The sequence below is a fragment of the Oncorhynchus keta genome, chromosome 23 (assembly GCF_023373465.1).
Source record: "Oncorhynchus keta strain PuntledgeMale-10-30-2019 chromosome 23, Oket_V2, whole genome shotgun sequence".
Taxonomy (NCBI): Eukaryota; Metazoa; Chordata; class Actinopteri; order Salmoniformes; family Salmonidae; genus Oncorhynchus; species Oncorhynchus keta.
In genome coordinates, this window is record NC_068443.1 from 25,491,467 (window position 1) to 25,511,228 (window position 19,762).

General features: G+C 41.8%; 1 protein-coding gene across 5 annotated transcripts; it reads right to left on the reverse strand.

Annotated features, from left to right (window-relative positions):
* Nucleotides 1-1,514: 1,514 nt before the first annotated feature.
* Nucleotides 1,515-18,920, reverse strand: LOC118402059 (cullin-1-like). 5 transcript variants are annotated; one of them, XM_035799918.2, is made up of 23 exons: nucleotides 18,815-18,920; nucleotides 18,699-18,721; nucleotides 16,366-16,716; nucleotides 15,999-16,176; nucleotides 14,054-14,221; nucleotides 13,901-13,951; nucleotides 13,701-13,791; nucleotides 13,437-13,600; nucleotides 13,163-13,325; nucleotides 6,836-6,966; nucleotides 6,587-6,694; nucleotides 6,372-6,478; nucleotides 6,073-6,121; nucleotides 5,716-5,847; nucleotides 5,380-5,497; nucleotides 5,085-5,161; nucleotides 4,852-4,983; nucleotides 4,547-4,639; nucleotides 3,826-3,873; nucleotides 3,619-3,701; nucleotides 3,370-3,475; nucleotides 3,090-3,203; nucleotides 1,515-2,863 (listed from the first exon to the last, which is right to left on the reverse strand). In XM_035799918.2, the coding sequence occupies exons 3-23, from the start codon at nucleotides 16,503-16,505 to the stop codon at nucleotides 2,783-2,785; spliced, it is 2,334 nt and encodes a 777-aa protein (XP_035655811.1). In that variant the 5' UTR covers nucleotides 16,506-16,716; nucleotides 18,699-18,721; nucleotides 18,815-18,920; the 3' UTR covers nucleotides 1,515-2,782. The 5 variants fall into 5 exon arrangements, with proteins under 5 accessions (XP_035655811.1, XP_035655812.1, XP_035655810.1 ...); XM_035799919.2 differs by having other exon boundaries at nucleotides 18,699-18,716; nucleotides 18,815-18,912; XM_035799917.2 differs by adding an exon at nucleotides 17,815-17,868 and having other exon boundaries at nucleotides 18,699-18,904.
* Nucleotides 18,921-19,762: the final 842 nt, after the last annotated feature.

Sequence of the window (19,762 nt, forward strand, 5' to 3'; positions counted from 1 at the left end):
ATGTATCATTCACATCATCAGCCCTCATATTCTGAGAGTTTGGAGCTTCACCAGCCACACTGCCCTCCACACCACTCTCCTCAAGTCCCCCCACAACCTCCCTCCCAGGCTAATTTTGGTTACTCTCCCTACTCCCATCCCCAGGACAGGCCTGGGACACTCCTTCCCCCTATGGCAGCCCCACCCTGCAACAGGAGCCACACCAAGGCCTCCTGTGCACACTCAGAATAGAGCATTGGCAGCCATTCCGATCCCTTGCAGCAGCTCCACTCCCTTGGCAGGAGCTTCAGCTGGGTGGACAGAGCTCTGCCAACACTGCTCTCCCTGTTCCCGCCCCAGCCACTGCATCCAGCGACTTGAAGGAAGTCTGTCAAATGCTCAGTCTACTCTGCTCTCACGTGGTTGGCATGGACCTTGGCCAAGTCTCAGCTCACTCAACAAATAGCTGCAGATGACCCTATGCTCTTATGGGAATGCGCTGAATACCCCCTCTGACTTTAAATATTGTAGGGGGCTTGGGCTAATGCACATACATGTGCAAAATCTGATTTAAAAATGGATACAATTGACATTTGGTTACAGGACTCATTCTGGTTCTCTCTGAAACATTGTTAAATGGTTCTGTATCTGATGAAGACATTGAAGTAAATGATTCTAATGAATTTAGATGTGACAGATTGCAGAAAGGGGAGGAGTGGCCATACATGTCAAATCTAATTTGATGGTGTTCCAATCTTTAAATATTTCTGTTCGCAAGAAATTTGAGCTCCTGGTTATAGATGTGTTCATAAACAACATTTTGGAAAACAGTAAATGCACAGAAGTGTACAAATTCTTCTTCCCTGCCTAAGAAAGCTCTGTCTGACTCTGGCATCATAACTGAGAAGAATGGAATAAGTGCTGCTTTTAATCATCATTTTATCTTGGCAAGCTATTATTTGAGAGAAATGGTGCTTTAATTGACCCTGGTCATCGAGGGCTCTTCCTTCTGCCAGCCTCTAGCTGACTCAATGGTTAACCTGTCAACTTCCAGTGAATCTTTGTTTTCATTTCTACAATTTACTATCTGTCAACAACCCTCATCAAATATTCAAAAAGGATTACAATAATGACATGTATCCACCAATCCAAAGAAAGGATAGGTGGGGGCTAGACAACCCGCCGTGGCTAACAACTCCCATTGTTAGGCCAGAGGCATGCATCTTGTCAGTATATCCATAATCTTTGGTGATAGTAAGCACGAGCACCACCACTGCACACACACCCGTATTTACTATGACAATAGAATAGCCATGTCAGCAAATGACTACTGTCTGAACAAACAGAAATCTGATTTGGTCACTTGCTGTTTGGATAGTTAGTATTCAAAAACAGGTTTGAAAATAAAAACTGATTTGAGCATTAAGACCTGTGTGAACAAGGCTTTAATGCCGCCAAACAGTCATCCAAATGTATGTTGAAATGGGTCTGCATTCATACAATAATTAAAAACGTAAAAACTAATAGCATTATGATAGGCTAAATTAAAATGTTTATTATTGAAATAGGCAAGAGAACCCCAAGATCCAATCTCATACATTTTCTGCCTGCATCCTGCCTACGATGTGAACGTTTTCAGTGATTTAGGCTGTGTTTAGACAGGCAGCTCAATTCTGATTTTTTCCCCCTTCCCTTTCTCAAAAATGTGTCTGACGAATCAGGAAAAAAAAACCTGATGTGATTGGTCAAAATACCAATTAGTGGCAAAAAAAATCTGAATTGGGCTGCCTGTAAACACAGCCATTAAAGTACATTCTGATTAAAACTGATCATGGGAAAGTAGCAACCTTCGGTTCTAATACCCACACAATACATCTTGTTGACAAGCTTTACAGTTTACAAATGAATGGCAATGAACAGCTAAGTAGGTCATTCATGGATTGTATCATCAAGAAACCAGCAATGATCTATAATATCCAGGGCTGTGTTTAAACAGGCTGCACAGTTCTGATATTTTCTCCCTCTAATTGGTTTTTTGACCAATCACATTAGCTCTTTTTCACGACCAATTAGTGAACATAGATTAGAATTGGGATGAGTGTGTAAACATCTCAGCCCAAAGTTCACATCATCTTTGAAGGAATAAAAACCATCAGAGGGAATACAGAAACCTTTCATTCTTATTTACCATACATTAAAAAAAAGTGAACCACACTATACAAATGTTTTTCTGGTAGCTGGTAACGATGCAGATTACACTTCTAAGGGCCTTTGTCAAACACAGATCGCTTTCTGGAAGTGCAGCTAAAATTGCACTCATCTTTTTTTTTTAAACATACGTTCATAATTTGCTACTGCCACATAAAGCAGCAGTGTCTTAATAGCTTCTCATCTATTACGTCTTTTTGCTTCTTAAATGCAGATAGGCAGTAGCATGCAACCCTCGGTGTGAAGGGTTTTGAAGAGTTTTTTTTGTATGTTATTAACTTTGCAAGATAAAAGTAAAGAGGTAAAGGTCTCTGTCGATATTTACATATCAAAATGTATCTGTCGATCCTGAGCAGTTCAGATGGGATCTTCAAACAAACACTGGGCGAGCAGCTATCCCATAATGTCAGAGTTTAAAGGGAAGTCCAGCTTTCGCAACCACCTTGATGATGATTGACAACTTTTTTCTTCTTTTTCTCCTTCTGTGCTCGCATTCCTGACAACATTGGCCAAATGTCAAAAGGAATGATGTTAATTACTCAAAAGACAACTTTAAAAAAAGAATGGAGGGAGGGTGGAGAACAATGAAAAGGTTTTAAGCCAAGTAGCTGTAAGTGTCTTTCTCTCCGTCGACACGCTCCAGGTACTCCTTCTCAATCAGGATGTCGATACATTTCTGAAAGACAAAAAACATACATGACCATTACTAACATGGCACATGTTGCATACAGAAAGTGGTTTCCATAAACTTACAGGAGTATAGATTTGTTACATTTCTGAAAGACAAAAACAAGCACGTTCCTACCATGGCAGACGTTGCATTTACAGTATGTGGTTCCAAGAAATCCTCTGGGGTAAGGTAAATTTCCATCTAACGTGGCCTAATTTACGGCATAATTTACCTTGATGACGGGAACTCTTGGTTTAAACCTGGATGACAGCTGATTCAGCACCTCTGCCAGGAGTTGCTGATGTTTTAGCACTTTGCGCATCTTCATGATTCTCACAATGGCAGCCTACAGCAGGGTAGAGAAAGAGAGAACACAGCAGGTTTAGACCAAAATGATCCTAGGTGAATATTCTAGACCAGAGAGGTTGTTTGTGACCGCTAGACAATAGACAGATTTTTATAGTGTGAGTTAGATCAGGGGAAAAAATAGAATAGCATGATGTACAGTGTACCTGTATTAACAGTTTCCTGTCCTCCTCTATGTTCTTGTGAGTGGTTTCCTGCTCCTGCTTCTGCTCTGTCTTCATTGGCACGTTAATGTTCACCCGAAGTTTTTTGCTGTATAGATTCAAATCAAAATATATCAGCAACAGTTCATGGAATCTATTAAAGTACAGTAACAGCACGGCAATTTGGAATATCTGGTTCCACAATTTGCAGGTTTGTGACCTATTGAATACATGGTGTGTGTAATGACTCACTTTTTGTATCCCAGGAAGAGTTTTATTAAGGTGTCTGGTTTGAACTCTACTTCATCCACATTTGCATTCTCATCCTCCAGGACCTAGACAACAGAACATTGCTTGGGTCAAAGTTGAAATCCACAGTGCAGAATAGTTAATTGATGGCTCCCCTAGCAACTAGAGTTGTTTGGTAGATTATCTGAAAATAAGAGGCATAAAACCTACCAGCAATTTAGACTTCAACAAGATTTGCAACACCTGCACCAAAATGTCCTGGTGAGAACAAAAACAAAACAGGCAATGTATAAGGCAGATAGTGGGTTGTTGCTTTCAGCTTATACACATAGTATACCAAACATTAGGAACACCTTCCTAATATTGTGTTGCACCCCCACCTCCCCCTCTTTACCCACGGACCAGCCTTAAATTGTTTGGAGCATGGACTGTACAAGGTGTCAAAAGTGTTCCACAGGGATGCTGGGCCATGTTAAGTTGACTGGATGTCCTTTGGGTGGTGGACCATTGTTGATACACACGGGAAACTGTTGTGCGTGAAAAACCGAGCAGCGTTGCAGTTCTTGACTCAATCCGGTGCGCCTGGCATCTCCTACCACACGCCGTTCAAAGGCACTTAAATATTGTCTTGCCCATTCTCGCTCTAAATGGCACGCATACACAATCCAGGTCTCAATTGTCTTAAGGCTGAAAAAAAAAATCCTTCTTTAACACATCTCCTCCCCTTCATCTACAATCAGTGGATTTATCATCAATAAGGGATCATAGCTTTCACTTGGATTCACCTGGTCAGTCTCATGGAAAGAGCAGGTGTTATTAGTGTTTTGTATTCCCATCAGAGCATAAGGTCTTCCTTTGAAAGACCATCCATCAAAGAGAATAGACTCTCTGTCTGTAGCCAACTAGATAGCGTTGAGTTGTCAGTACTCACTATCTTGATCTGTGTGCTGTCTGCGAGCTGCTGCACTGTGTAGACATCCTCAGCATTGTACTGCAATAGGATGGCCATCTGGAAGGTAGAAGCCTGGGAGGACAGGAGGAGCAACAGGGAGTACGTCAAAACCATTCAATAGTAGAGGATACCATGACAACTCCGCTCCATGCATATTGTTGATTCATTATTTTTTTATTGTTAAATAGTCAGCACACACCAGTATGTTTGTTCAACAGTGATGGTTGTGAGAGTCTGAGAGGAAATATTCATATTTTATCTGATCAGACAACACCTATAATCACCTGCAGAGTGTATCTGTTCTTAAAGCAGTTGGTGACCAGCTCTCCTTTGGACAGGTGGTAGAGCCAGGTCAGCTTGCGCCCGCTGTGTCTGCTGGCGTAGAAGGCAGTGAACCTTTGGTAACTCCTCTCCAGCTGAATGAGGGTAGGAGAGAAGAAAAGAGAGAACAGTGAGTAAAACAGTGATCAATGTCAGTAAATTGGGTCACTGTGGAGGGGATCAGTTAGTCTCTCACCTCAGAGGGCAAGGCAAATGTACAGGACTGCTGGAAGGGCCAGGAACCAGAACTGAGGACCTGGATGCTGAAGTCCACTGAGACGCACACACACAGAAAACAGATTAACAATCTTCCTATAATAGTCATTTGTTTCAATGTGATTTTTTAAACGTTTGATTGGGAAAAACCAGGGCCCTACTAAATCAATCCAGGTTTCCGAGATTAAGAAACTCATTTCTGTCATCACATAATGAATCCCAGAATGGGGGACAAGGTACCACCGCATATCAGAGTCACAGACAGATATACTCACAGTCCAAAGGCTCAGAGTTGGTGAGGTGCTTTTTAAATTGTTCATTTAGGTCTTTGCTGACTCCGATGTCCTGGAACATGCGTTGGAGTTTGGAGGTGTACTCGAAGCCGCACGCTTGCTGTTGGGAAAGAAGGCAGGACATGCCATTAGGACAGATTATCCCAGGTAAAACACAGTCCAAAGACTGAGCAACCAGAGAATATCTAACAGATTTGTACAATAAACAAACTGCACAACTCTAGTTACCAATCACAATGTAATGTCAATATCACACTGAAAATGCCAAATTGAAAACATGGTCATGAGTAGGTAAACAGATTTTTTGTGATATAGTACCTTTAGTTTGGAGATCATACTGGCTTCAGCATCATCACTGGCGCTGTTCTGATGGACTAACCGCTTAGCCAGCATCTTGGCATAGAACTTCTGGAACACATCTTTGTCCTCTATGTACTTAAAGACCACCATCTAGGGAAGAGAACACACAAGAGTTAGAGAGTTGTGAATAGAGACTACATCCCGTAAACCAACTAAAATGCAACGCCGGGCTGAAGGAGGGGGAGGAGATTGGGTCTACAATGGAAGGCAGCCAGTGCAGAAGCTCCACTTTTCATCCTGTCGACTCCAGGCAACCAGATAATGTATAAAATGCAGTACCAGTGTGGCAGCTGAGAGAAAAGCAGTCCAACTCACCACTTGGTTTAGTGTGTCTTCTAGCTCTGCCTCCTCTGGGTTCTTTGAGCTGTGCAAAAAAAGAAAGAAAATAATTCAATTTAAAAATCAGACATCCTGCTCTTGTATGTTAGCAGTGTCTATTAAAACCACAAGAAGAGTAGACGTCGTATTGACTCTAGTCAATGTGAACCATTTCAGAACAAATGTCCATAGTAATACTGGAGTGCTGGCTACTGGTCTCAGGCGTACGTAGACTTGAAAATCAAACTGTGGTTCTGAGTTATGCATTAAGTGAATGTGCCAGAGCAGAGGCACACCTCTTCTTCAGCAGAGAGTCACAGTATCTAGCCAGCAGCTCTGGGGATTTGCTGGATGACTGCACCATCTTGGTCACAGCATTGTTGTTTATGAAGCGTCCACAGGCCTGTGAAGACAAAAAAAATGGGTGTTCAAAGTTAACAAAAACAACAACAGTAAGTGTGTGTGTGACAAAATGTCTAACACCACACAATATAGTAAAATATGAACATACCTTGTCCAGAGCAGCAACAAAACCAGCATCGTTGTTGAACGCTGACATTACTAAAGCATTATACTTCTTGTGGACGTCTAAGATGGTCTGGACATACATTTTGGGATCCTGTGGTGAAATAAATGAAAACAAAGTCAAGGAACACTCAAGTGAACTGGAGAAAGGACTGTCTCAGATTATTCTAATAAAGATGTGAACCGGTAAAACCCAACGCGTACATTTAACTATTAAATCCATTGTCGTTCTTACATTGAGAGCTGCTTCTCCACACTTCTCTATCGCAGCAAGGCCCTGGTTGTATATGTGCGTCTCCAGGAGTTTCTTCAGCTCTCCCAATCCATCAGTGATCCGGGACACCAAATTGTACATCCGCCCAAGGTCTACAGACAGAGAATGGTGATGCATGTCACATGCTCCAAACACTACACTGAAATGCTTACATACAAGCCCTTAACCAACAACGCAGTTCAAGAGTTAATGAAATATTGACAATGTATTTATATAAATATATATAAATGTATCAATCAAAAAGTAAAATAAATGTACATAACAATAACAAGGCTATATATAGGGGGTAACGGTACTGAATCAATGTGCGGGGGTAATATGTAAAGTGACTATTGATAGATAATAAAACAGTGAGTAGCAGCAGTGTAAAAACAAAGAGGGGGACGGGTCAATGTAAATAGTTCAGGTGGCCATTTGATTAGTTTAGTTGTTCAGCAGTCTTATAGCTTGGGGGTAGAAGATGTTAAGGAGCCTTTTGGTCCTAGATATGGCGCTCCGGTACTGCTTGCCGTGCAGTAGCAGAGATAACAGTCTATAACTTGGGTGACTGAAATCTTAGAGAATTTTTTGGGCCTTCCTCTGACACCGCCTAATATACAGGTCCTGGATGTCAGGAAGCTCGGCCACAGTGATGTACTGGGCCGTACGGACTACCCTCTGTAGCGCCTTACGGTCAGATGCCGAACAGTTGTCATAACAGGCAGCGATGCAACAGATCAGGATGCTCTCGATGGTGCAGCTGTTGAACATGAGGATCTGGGAACCCATGTCAAATCTTTTCAGTCTCCCGAGGGGGAATAGGCATGGTTGTGCCCTCTTCACAGCTGTGTTGGTGTGTTTGGACCATGATAGTTTGTTGGTGATGTGGACACCAAGGATATTGAAACTCTCGACCCGTTTTACTTCAGTCCCATCAATGAGAATGGGGGCCTGTTCGGCCCTCCTTTTTCTATAGTCCACGATCAGCTCATTTGTCTTGCTCACATTGAGAGAGGTGTTGTTGTCCTGGCACCACACTGCCAGGTCGCTGACCTCCGCCCTATAGGCCGTCTCATCGTTGTCGGTGATCAGGCCTACCACTGTTGTGTTGTCAGCAAACTTGGAGTCATGCTTGGCCACGCAGGCGTGGGTGAACAGAGTACAGGAGGGGACTAAGCACACACCCCTAAGGGGCCTCAGTGTTGAGGATCAGCGTGGCAGATATGTTGTTGCCTACCCTTACCACCTGGGGGCAGCCAGTTAGGAAGTTCAGGATCCATTTGCAGAGGGAAGTGTTTAGTTCCAGGGTCTTAGCTTAGTGATGAACTTTTGTGGGCACATGGTGCTAAATGCTGAGCTGTAGTCAATGAGCAGAAATCTCACATTGGTGTTCCTTTTGTCCAGGTGGGAAAGGGCAGCGTGGAGTGCGATTGAGATTGCGTCATCTGTGGATCTGTTAGGGAAGTATGCAAATTGGAGTGGGATTAGGGTTTCTGACATGGTGTCGATGTGAGCTATGACCAGCCTTTCAAAGCACTTCATGTCTACCGACGAGAGTGCTACAGGGCGGTAATAATTTTAGGCAGGTTACTTTCACTTTCTTGGGCACAGGGACCATGGTGGTCTGTTTGAAACATGTAGGTATTACAGACTCGGCCAGGGAGAGGTTGCAAATGTCAGTGAAGACACTTGCCAGTTGGTCCACGCATGCTTTGAGTACACGTCCTGGTAATCTGTCTGGCCCCACGGCTTTGTGAATGTTAACCTGTTTAAAGGTCTTGCTCACATCGGCTATGGAGAGCGTGATCATACAGTTGTCCGGAACAGCTGGTGCTCTCATGCATGCTTCAGTATTGCTTGCCTCAAAGAGAGTATAAAAAGGCATTTAGCTCATCTGATAGGCTCGCCTCACTGGGCAGCTCGTGGCTGGGTTTCCCTTTGTAGTAATTCATAGTTTTCAAGACCTGCCACATCCGACGAGCATCAAAGCCGGTGTCGTAGGATTCAATCTTAGTCCCGTATTGACGCTTTGCCAGTTTGATGGTTCATCTGAAGGCATAGCGGGATTTCTTATAAGCATCCAACTTAGTGTCCCGCTCCTTGAAGGCGGCAGCTCTAGCCTTTAGCTTGGTGCGGATGTTGCATGTAATCTATGGCTTCTGGTTGGGAAATGTACGTACGGTCACTGTGGGGAGGACGTCATCGATGCAGTTATTGACGAAGCAGGTGACTGAGGTGGTATACTACTCAATGATGAATCCCGGAACACATTCCAGTCTGTGCTAGCAAAACAGTCCTGTAGCGTAGCATCCGCGCCATCTGACCACTTCCGTATTGAGTGAGTCACTGGTACTTCCTGCTTTAGTTTTTGCTTGCAAGCAGGAATCAGGAGGATGGAATTATGGTCAAATTTGCCAAATGGTTGGCGAGGGAAAGCTTTGTATGTGTCTCTCTGTGTGGAGTAAAGGTGGTCTAGGTTAGTTTTTCCTCTAGTTGCAAATGTGACATGCTGGTAGAAATGAGGTAAAACTGATTTAAGTTAGCCTGCATTAAAGTCCCCGGCCACTAGCACCGCTTCTGGATGAGCATTTTCTTGTTTGCTTATGGCCTTATACAGCAGTTGAGTGTGGTCTTAGTGCCAGCATCGGTTTGTGGTGTAAATAGACAGTTACAAATTATACTTATGTGAACTCTCTTGGTCTACAGCTTATCATGAGGTATTCTGCCTTGGGCAAGCATTACCTCGAGACTTTTTAAATATTAGACATCTTGCACCAGCAGTTATTGACAAATAAACACGATCCTCGTCATACCAGAAGCCAGCCAGCTCTATATTATCTGCATCGTCATTCAGCCAAGTCTCGGTGAAACATAAGATATTACAGTTTAATGTCACATTGGTATGATAGTCTTAATCGTAGATCTTCAGTTTGTTTTCCAATGATTGCACGTTGGCCAATAATACAGAGAGTAGTTGTGGTTAGGGTTGCAAAGGGTTGGAAACCTTTCGGGAAATTTCTGGAATTGTTCCAAGCCAAGGAATTTGCGGAATTTTTCTTAAATTCATCAATTTTTTTTTAGCTTATAACAGCGAACCTTTTTTGTGGGATACACAAGGCAATTCTAACTCTTGTGGCATATTTTGCTTAAACTATGGAATTGTAACCCTCTGCATGCACAGTGCACTCTTCCATTCACATGTACAGCTGATTCTCAAGATCTTGCACCCTAATGAGATGCTATGGAGCCCACACTACTACACTGTTTGAGCCAAGCACCACATGCTTTATGGTAAGTTTTGAAACACAATACTGGGTGGGGTGAATTTATTTGATGACATACATGATTTTTTGTGTTAACTAGTAAATAGTAGCCTACAGCAAAGTGTGTTTAAATCATTTCTAACTTGTTAACAATTTCTGCTAGTTAGTTCTTGCTACCATGTGGGTTTTAGCTTGCTTGAGTCTGCCAACTGAGGAAAGTTAATTCACCTGTTTCCAAACGCGTTTCATTTTAAAACATTTATCTTACAAAGGAGTTGTTTAACTTCTTAAGGTATAGGGGGCAGCATTTTCACTTTTGCATAAATAGCTTGCCCAATTTCAACTTCCTGCTACTCATGCCAAGAATAGAAGATATGCATATTATTAGGAGATTTGGATATAAAACACTGACGTTTCTAAAACTGTTTGAATCATGTATGTGAGTATAACAGAACTTATGTAGCAGGCAAAACCACGAGGACTAACCATTCAGAAATATATTTTTTTGAGGTCTTTGTCTGTTCAGTGAGTTCTCATTGAGAAACTATATTTCTTCGGCACTCGTTTGCAGTTCCTACCGCTTCCACTGGATGTCACTAGTCTTTGGAATTTGGTTAAGGTTATTCCTTTGTGCAATGAAGAAGTACGGCCATCTAGGAACTGGGTAACACTGTTGAGAGTTGCCCAAGACTTGAAAAGTAGCGTTGGTTTGTTGTCTTCCTGTATTGAACACAGATAGACCCGTCTTCAATTTGATCGATTAAAAAAATACCTAAAGTTGTATAACAAAAGTAGTTTGAAATGTTTTGGCAAAGTTTACAGGTAACTTTTGAGATATTTTGTACTGATGTTGCGCAAATTGGAAGCTGTTTTTTTCTGGATCAAACGCACCAAATAAATTGACATTTTGGATATATATGGACAGAATTAATCGAACAAAAGGACCGATTGTGATGTTTATGGGACATATTGGAGTGCCAACAAAAGAAGCTCGTCAAAGGTAAGGCATGATTTATATTTTACTTCTGCGTTTTGTGTAGCACCTGCAGGGTTGAAATATGCTACTCTCTTTATTTACTGTTGTGCTATCATCAGATAATAGCTTCTTATGCTTTTGCAGAAAAGCCTTTTTAAAATCTGAAATGTTGGCTGGATTCACAACGAGTGTAGCTTTAATTTAGTATCTTACATGTGTGATTTAATGAAAGTTAGATTTTTATATCATTTTATTTGAATTTGCCACGCTGCATTTTCCCTGGCTTTTGGCCAAGTGGTACGCTACCGTCCCATATCCTAGAGAGGTTCAACTAACTGTATTTACCTGTACATGGAATTGTATTTTTTATTTATTTTTACTCCATATTTTCGTAATCTTTATAGGAAAATGCCTCGGGCACTATCTGATGTATGGAGTCATTTCACTGCAGCTAATGTAGAAGGAAAAGCTGTGTACATTTGCAAAGTCTGTACCAAATCATATGTGAAGAATGCAACAAAGATGCCGAATCATCTGGCCAAGTGCATAAAGTTCCCTCAGTGCTCACAACAAGAAACCTCTGACAAAAGTCCCTCTACTTCTATTCCAGGTAAAAATGATGACTCCGACACGTTATCGATAGCAACAGCTCATGGTCCTCCTGGAATCAGAAGTTTTTTTACTCAATGGAGGAACGTAGTCTGAGAAATGCTGATGAATGTCTTGCTCGAGCTGTGTATGCAATTGGTTCACCTCTGATGCTCACAGGTTTATATATATTGGAAAATAATTCTGAATGTTCCTCGCCCAGCATACCCCTCCAACCAGACATGCTTTATCTACTCATTTGCTGGATGCAGAGTTCAAGTGAAAGTCAAGCAAATCATAGAGAAAGCAGACTGTATTGCAATCATCTCTGATGGGTGGACGAATGTTCGTGGGCAAGGAATTATTAACTACATAATCTCTACTACCTCATCCAGTATTCTACAAGTATTCTACACCGGTAGAGACCAGTGTGTCTGTTGTCCCTTGTGTCTGTGCTCTTGTAGAATACTGGATGAGGTAGTAGAGATTATGTAGTTAATAATTCCTTGCCCACGAACATTCGTCCACCCATCAGAGATGATTGCAAGTCATCAATGACCCATCAGGAGCTGAAGGCAGTCATCAATGACCCTTGGATCACAGAAGGTATTTGCACTGGTGACAGACAATGCTGCGAACATGAAGTCTGCTTGGTCTAAAGTGGAGGAGTCTTACTCTCACATCACACCCATTGGCTGTGCTGCTCATGCATTGAATCTGCTCCTTAAGGACATCATGGCACTGGAAAAAAAAGAAGTGCCTTTCAGCAGCAGGAACAGAGACTGATAAGGATAGAGGGAACAATCAATGAATGGAGCCAAATACAGGCGAATCCTTGATGAGAACCTGCTTCAGAGGCATTTCACTGTACTTGTGCATGTGACATTAAAACTTGAAACCGTCCTCAGACTGGGGTGAAAATGTACTTTCCAACAGGACAATGACCCAAAGCAATGCTTGAATGGCTTCAGAACAAGAATGTGAAAGTCCTTGAGCCAAAGCCCAGACTTAATTCCCATTGAAAATCGTCAGAAAGACTTGCTGTTCACCGCCACTCCCCATCTAACTTAACAAGAGCTTGAGAAAATCTGCAAGGAAGAATGGGAGAAAACCCCCCAAATGCAGATGTGCAAAGCTAATACAGACATACCAAAGACTACTCAAACCTGTAATCACTACCAAAGGTGCTTCTACAAAGTACTGACTCAGTGGTGAAAATATGTATGTAAATGAGATCTGTATTTAATTTTCAATAAATTCTAAAAACATGTTTTCACTTTGTTATTATGGGGTATTGTGTGTAGATGGGTAATTTTTTTATAGATTTTATCAATTTTGAATTAATGATGTGGAATAAATAAGTGGGTATGAATAATTTCTCAAGGCAAAGTATAAATGTACGAAAAGTACATAAAGCACAAATCTAGCAACAGCAAAAAGGCATGTCTGGCTGGCAATTGCCATTTGGACTCTCATCCATACCTTCATTTTTGTCAGCGTCCAGAAGGTTCTGGAACTCTGTGTGGAAGATCTCCAGGTGCTTCTCGATGAGCACCTGCTCACACTTGCGGGCCAGCTCGTCCTGCGTGCTCTCATGCAGGTACACCTGCACCCTCCGCTGCTCCTCCAACAGACGCGCCTCAGCCTGAGACAGAAGGAGAAAGAGAGCCGAGTGAGAGATTCTGTACATTTTTACACTAAACAAAAAGGCTACTGATACATCTATTTGGCTCAATATACTGGTTTCATAACCCACCTTTTTCATGTATTCAGTAACTGGATTTTGTTGCAGGAACTCTGTGCTCTCTCGTGTGTAAAAGCGCTCGGTGTCCGCCAAGAACTGAGTCTCGAAATACTCTTTGTAGACTGACAACGTGGGGCCTTTGGCAAAGGCATCATCCTCATTGAGACCCAACTCAACTGAAAGACACACAACCTCCACTGTCAACCAACATAATTTCAGAACCATGACATCACATATTGGTTGAACAACACACCATTAAAATATGCCAGGACCTACCATAGGACTGGACGACTCCACTGATAAGCCTAGTGTTGATGGTCTCTCCGTTACGTTCCTTCTCAATGAGCTTCAATACAGCATTTGTGACCTTAGTTGGGGGGGTGGGACACATTTAGAATCATGCCTTCAACAAAATGTATCGTAATCAACTAAGACTGGGAATAACTTTTCCACAGCTAATCCGAGCGGATACTCACTTGTTTATTCAAAGGTCTGAAAAGGCATTCTCTCCATGTCACCAACGCCAGCTGAAAGGAGAGGAAAGGATGAGGCAATGCATACAATTGAGAAAACCATTTAAGAATATAAGATTTAGGTTAACACAAAAACCACAAAAAAAGTTGTCTTACGGAATAGATTTCATATATCCCTTTGCGCCCCTCGTCACACTCGCGGCGGACCCAGTGCCGGTTGAGGTAGGCACAGATACCATTCAGCACTTTGCTGGAGAATCTGTAGTCTTCCCACTGCTGTGTGTAGAACTTTAATACACTCTCATCCATCAGGTCTTCTCCGTCCTGCAGATGATGGGGACATGAGTGATATTTCCAGTGGCAAGAAAAAGTATGTGAACCCTTTGGAATTACCTGATTTCTGCATAGATTTGACATAAAAATTCCCCTGATCTTCATCTAAGTCCCAACAATAGACAAGCACAGTGTGCTTAAAGTAATAACACACAAATTATTGTATTTTTCTTGTCTATATTGAATACATCATTTAAACATTCACAGTGTAGGTTGGAAAAAGTATGTGAACCCCTAGGCTAATGACATCTCCAAAAGCTAAATGGAGTGAGGAGTCAGTTAACCTGGAGTCCAATCAATGAAACAAGATTGGAGATGTTGGTTTGAGCTGCCCTGCCTCGTAAAAACACTCAGAATATTTGAGTTCGCTATTCACAAGAAGCATTGCCCGATGTGACCCATGCTTCAAACAAAAGAGATCTCAGAAGACCTAAGATGAAGAATTGTTGTCTTGCATAAAGCTGGAAAGGGTTAGAAAAGTATCTCTAAAAGTCAGTCCACGGTAAGACAAATTGTATAGAAATAGAGGAATTTCAGCACTGTTGCTACTCTCCCTAGGAGTGGCTGCCCTGCAAAGATGACTGCAAGAGCACAGCGCGGAACACTCAATGAAGTTAAGAAGAATCCTAGAGTGTCAGCTAAAGTCTTACAGAAATCTCTGGAGGATGCTAACAGCTCTGTTGACAAGTCTACAATGCATAAAACACTAAACAAGAATGGTGTTCATTAGAGGACAGCATGGAAGAAGCCACTGCTGTCCAAAAGAAACATTGCTGTATAAGTCTGAAGTTCACAAAAGAGCACCTGGATGTTCCAGTAGTAAAACAATTCTGTGGACAGATGAAACTAAAGTTGTGTTGTTTGGAAGGAACACACAACACTGTGTGGAGAAAGAAAGGCACAGCACACAAAAATCAAAACCTCACCCCAACTGTAAAGTATGGTGGAGGGAGCCTCATGGTTTGGGGCTGCTTTGCTGCCTCAGGGCCTGGACAGCTTGCTATCATCAACATAAAAATGAATTCCCAAGTTTATCAAGACATTTTGCAGTAGAATGTTAGGCTGTCTATCCACCAATTGAAGCTCAACAGGAGGTAGTTGATGCAACTGGACAACAACCCAAAAGAAAGAAGTAAATCAACAACATAATGGCTTGAACAGAAGTAAATACACCTTCTGGAGTGGCCCACTCAGTCCTGACCTCAACCCGATTGAGATGCTGTGGCATGACCTCAAGAGAGTGGGTCACACCAGACATACGAAGAATATTGTGGAACTGAAACAGTTTTGTAAAGAGGAATGGTCCAAAATTCCTCCTGACCGTTGTGCAGGTCTGATCCGTAACTACAGAAAACTTTTGGTTGAGCTTATTGCTGCCAAAGAAGGGTCAACCTGTTATTAAATCCAAGGGTTTGCATGCTCTTTCCAAACTGCACTGTGAGTGTTCACACAGTGTGTTCAATAAAGACATGAACAATTATAATTGTTTGTGTGTTATTAGTTTAAGCAGACTGTGTTTGTCTATTGTTGTGACTTAGATGAAGATCAGATAATATTTTATGACCAATTTATGCAGAAATCCAGGTAATTCAAAAGGGTTCACATATCACTGTAGTTAGAGATAAGCATGCAAATGTTGTAGGACATTTGATATGCTTCCTTTTAACATTTACTGGAAGGGCTAATGGAGAATTAACTAGCAGGCCAATTCATTTAATCGATTCATTGACCTCAGTCCATTTAAAAAAGGCACAGAACAGAGCATTACCTTGAGCAGGTTGGTCAGGTAGTTCTTGAGGAACTCCTTGAGTCTCTTGTAGAGCTCCAGGCCCACAAACTGGGCCCCTCCTGGGGTGGGGGCCTTTTTGGAGGGCTTGGATGGAGGGGGCCCTGCCCCACGGGCCTGATTGGACTGATGCACACTGGTACAGTAGTTATAAACATGTCTGGGTGGTGGGTAAAGGCAACAACATAAATGTAGAAACTTAAAATACTGACAATGGATTATCCCAAATATGCTTTAAACTGAGGAAAACCTGTGCTGGTGTCAGCCATAAAAACTGCCCTTAATAAAGAGACACACTTGGAAGCACACAGTCAGAGAAGCCTGGGAGTGTATTTATGTGGAAGGATACGTGTACAGTTCCATATATCGTGATTTGGCCATGCTCTGTCTGGTGTACACCTGCTGTATTCCTGCTCGCAGGTCATCCCAGATCTGGTCCAGGCCAATCTGCTTGAGCCCATGAGGGTTCTGGCTTCTGTTGGATGACATTGTCTCTTTGCTTGTTGTTGCTCTCCTCTCAGATGCTCCGTCTTCTTTTATTGCTTGTAATGAAACCGTCAAGAGCTACTCCTCCATAAGGTGATAAAGAGAGAGGTCACAATGTAACACAGAGACAAGGTGGGGTCTTCTCTTTGGAGTGGCAGACGATCTTGGAAGACCCCCTTCAAGTAGCAATCAGGAGAGCATCCTGCCAAGAAACCTGCAAACAAACACATTGTAAGAAAGGAGAAAACATTGTATAAGTCACATAGCACAGGCCCCGAAGAGTAAGAAAAAATCTTGCATTGTAGAATTTTGGGATTGCAATAATTGATGTTGACATTCAATTGAAAAAGATCATTACCTGGCTAGAAAAAAAAACATGCATTAGGATCTAGCTCATCAATATTTGCACTTGAAACTGCTTCCATTGTAGACTACAGTACACAGCAAAATGATTGGAATAGTTCCCCTGCCATATAAATCTGCTATCCAGGTGATAATGTATGACATATTGTTAGAAATTAGTCTAGTGAGTGTTATATTGACTCCAGCCTCCCCTTGATCAAGACCCAACAGCTGGGCCTGTGATCTGACCTTCACTGGTCCTGAATACTGTAACTACATTAGTGTCAGTGAGTGTCTGCCCACCCCAGTGCAGCCTGGCTGGGGGAATACGGCTGACTGGATTTGGCTTTCCTTCAAGTGGAAACCTAAACCCTACTGCCCTCGGCTTCTGTTGTTAAACCTGTGCAGGGTAGGCAGGGCTGATTTCCGGCATGGAGCAGGAGATCATTCAAGTGATATTGAATAATACATTGAAGGTAGAGAAATCACAAAGAAAAAATATATAATTTAAGAGTAGACAAGAGCGCAGAATTATGTTTTCAAGATGAGGCCTAACCTGACCTTGTTTCATTACATGTTTATATGTAAATATGTTAACTTGGATTCTACTAAGTCTTAGAATACAACCATAGACATAAAATACACAAGGGGTATGCAACCCTGGTCCTGGAGCAGGCACTTCATGTTTTTGATTTAACTGATCTGGAAGACCAGGTGTTTTGAATGTAGGCAATCACTGAACTGATCATTTAGTTAAGTCTAGTCGGGGAAAGAATCCTGCGACACTTCAGGAACAGGTTTGCCTACCCCTGATATGGGCTAACCAAAGTGGATATAACGATATCCTTGGATACTAAAGTAAAAAATATCTTATGCGAATACTGCAAGTATTGTGCATGAATGACAAACATGAGATGGTAAGATAAGTTTGGGGCTAATTGTTAAATAACCAACTGTTCAAGATAATTACCATTTCAGTCCAGGCCCAAGTATTCATCAATTTATCACAGGGACAGTGTTGTCACTAACCAAGGCAAAAGATGCAGATTAAGCAGCAAACACACTGAAAAGAGGAAGCTACAACGATAGGGACAGTATATTTTGCCAAAATGATTGCCACTGAGTTGGTGGCAAACAATCTTTGAGGCACTGTAATGCCTGGCTTGCAATCCGACATTACATACCTATTCTCTGTATATTGCTAGCTAGCTTTTTGTTATTTGCAAAACCTAATATTGATAGCTAACTAGTCCAAGGCAATATCTTGTACATTAAAATATGAACTTTCTGGCAATGCTAGCTACTACACCTGTAGTCCCCTTGCCAAGGAAGCTTCTGAACTTTACATTCCCTATCTAGCTTTGTCATGCCATGGCTAAACGTGAACTATTAACCTGGTTAGTGGTGCAGTGTAAGCAAACGTAGCAGTTAGCAATGTTTTTGACTAGCTGACATTAGCATTACATTTGCTAGGTGTACTGTTAGCTAGCTAGTAACTCAAACCAAATAGTCGATAATACAAACTGCACATTTGGATTGGCAAACGTTATAACCAACTTAGCTAACATGGTATTAGCCAGTGAGCTATCAGGGTAACGTTAGCTAACTACCGTGAGAAATGAGGCCTGTTCAGGCGCAACGCGAGAGCTAACTTAAGCTACCTGACCACAGAAGCCAATTAACGTTACGGATAAACAGCCAGGCAGTGTTCTCTGTATAAATACAACACACAAGTGTTCTGTTTTTTTTATAACTAGCTAGCTAGAATAATATTCAAGTTCACTGGTGATTTCTCGTTATGCTTAGCTAGCCAGTCAGTTTAGCTACTGTACTAGCTAGCTGACGTTAGCTTACCATCGTGTAGTGCTGGTTCTTGGCTCCAAATGAAACAAAACAGTACCAATTAGAACAAAATATTACGTTTTTAATCTGAGTAAAGTATTGGAATACTCCTTTTCAAAGACACATACCCGTTTCCCTCTAAATGATTTACTTTTCACTGCCACAACAATAGCTGCGGCAGTGCATAGAAATAACACTTTACAAATGTGTTTGCAGAAAGATGTCCCATGGAATTTGAGTGGAATTTAAAGTTCCGGACACGCACGGCTGATTATAATGGACATACTGCATGTTGTGCATGGAACAGCACGATTTGTGAGAAGGTCAAGGTTCTAATGAAAACTGATTGATAATCATGTATGCCACTGCAACAAACAATTTGTCGTTACTTTCTGAAACATCCTACAATTAATGATATTAGTATTGGTTTTATGCAGGGCTGGCCCCAGCCAAAAGTGACTTTAGGGCCCCTCATTTTAGGAATTCAGTCAGGTCTTAACTTACTAGTGAGAGTAAGAATGCAAAAAAAATGCAATTCTGACATTTGGTTGTGTATCAGCATTGTTTTGTTGTCAGTCACTCAATGAGCCATGTCGGCTAACACTTTTTAGATTGGTAAATTAGTCTAGTCAGCAATCTAAATTTAGTAATCATAGCCAAATGCACACTGGGCACGTTGGTCACTCTCACTCAGATAATGTATTAACATGGTATAGGTCATGGCAAACTGTGTAGAATTGCAGGAAATTTGCCTTAGAACCGGAAAAAAAACAATTAAAATCCCCTCAATAGTAAAATAGCTAGAATTGTAGGAATTTTTATAAAATTGCAACATTTTCTCATTGCCCCATGGCAAAATGTGTAGAATTGCAGAAAACGTGTTACTTTTAAAGCATGTTTTTCTCCACTGTCAAGAGGGGCCACTAAAATGTTTTACTGTGAGGTGGGGGCCCTCCCAACCAAATCTCACTTAGGGCCCCCAAAAGGCTAGGTCCAGTATAGTTTGACGGACCAGGCTAGTGTCTACCATAAATGTCAGGGAGAGGAAGGTTCTGATGGGGAGGCATCTGATGATA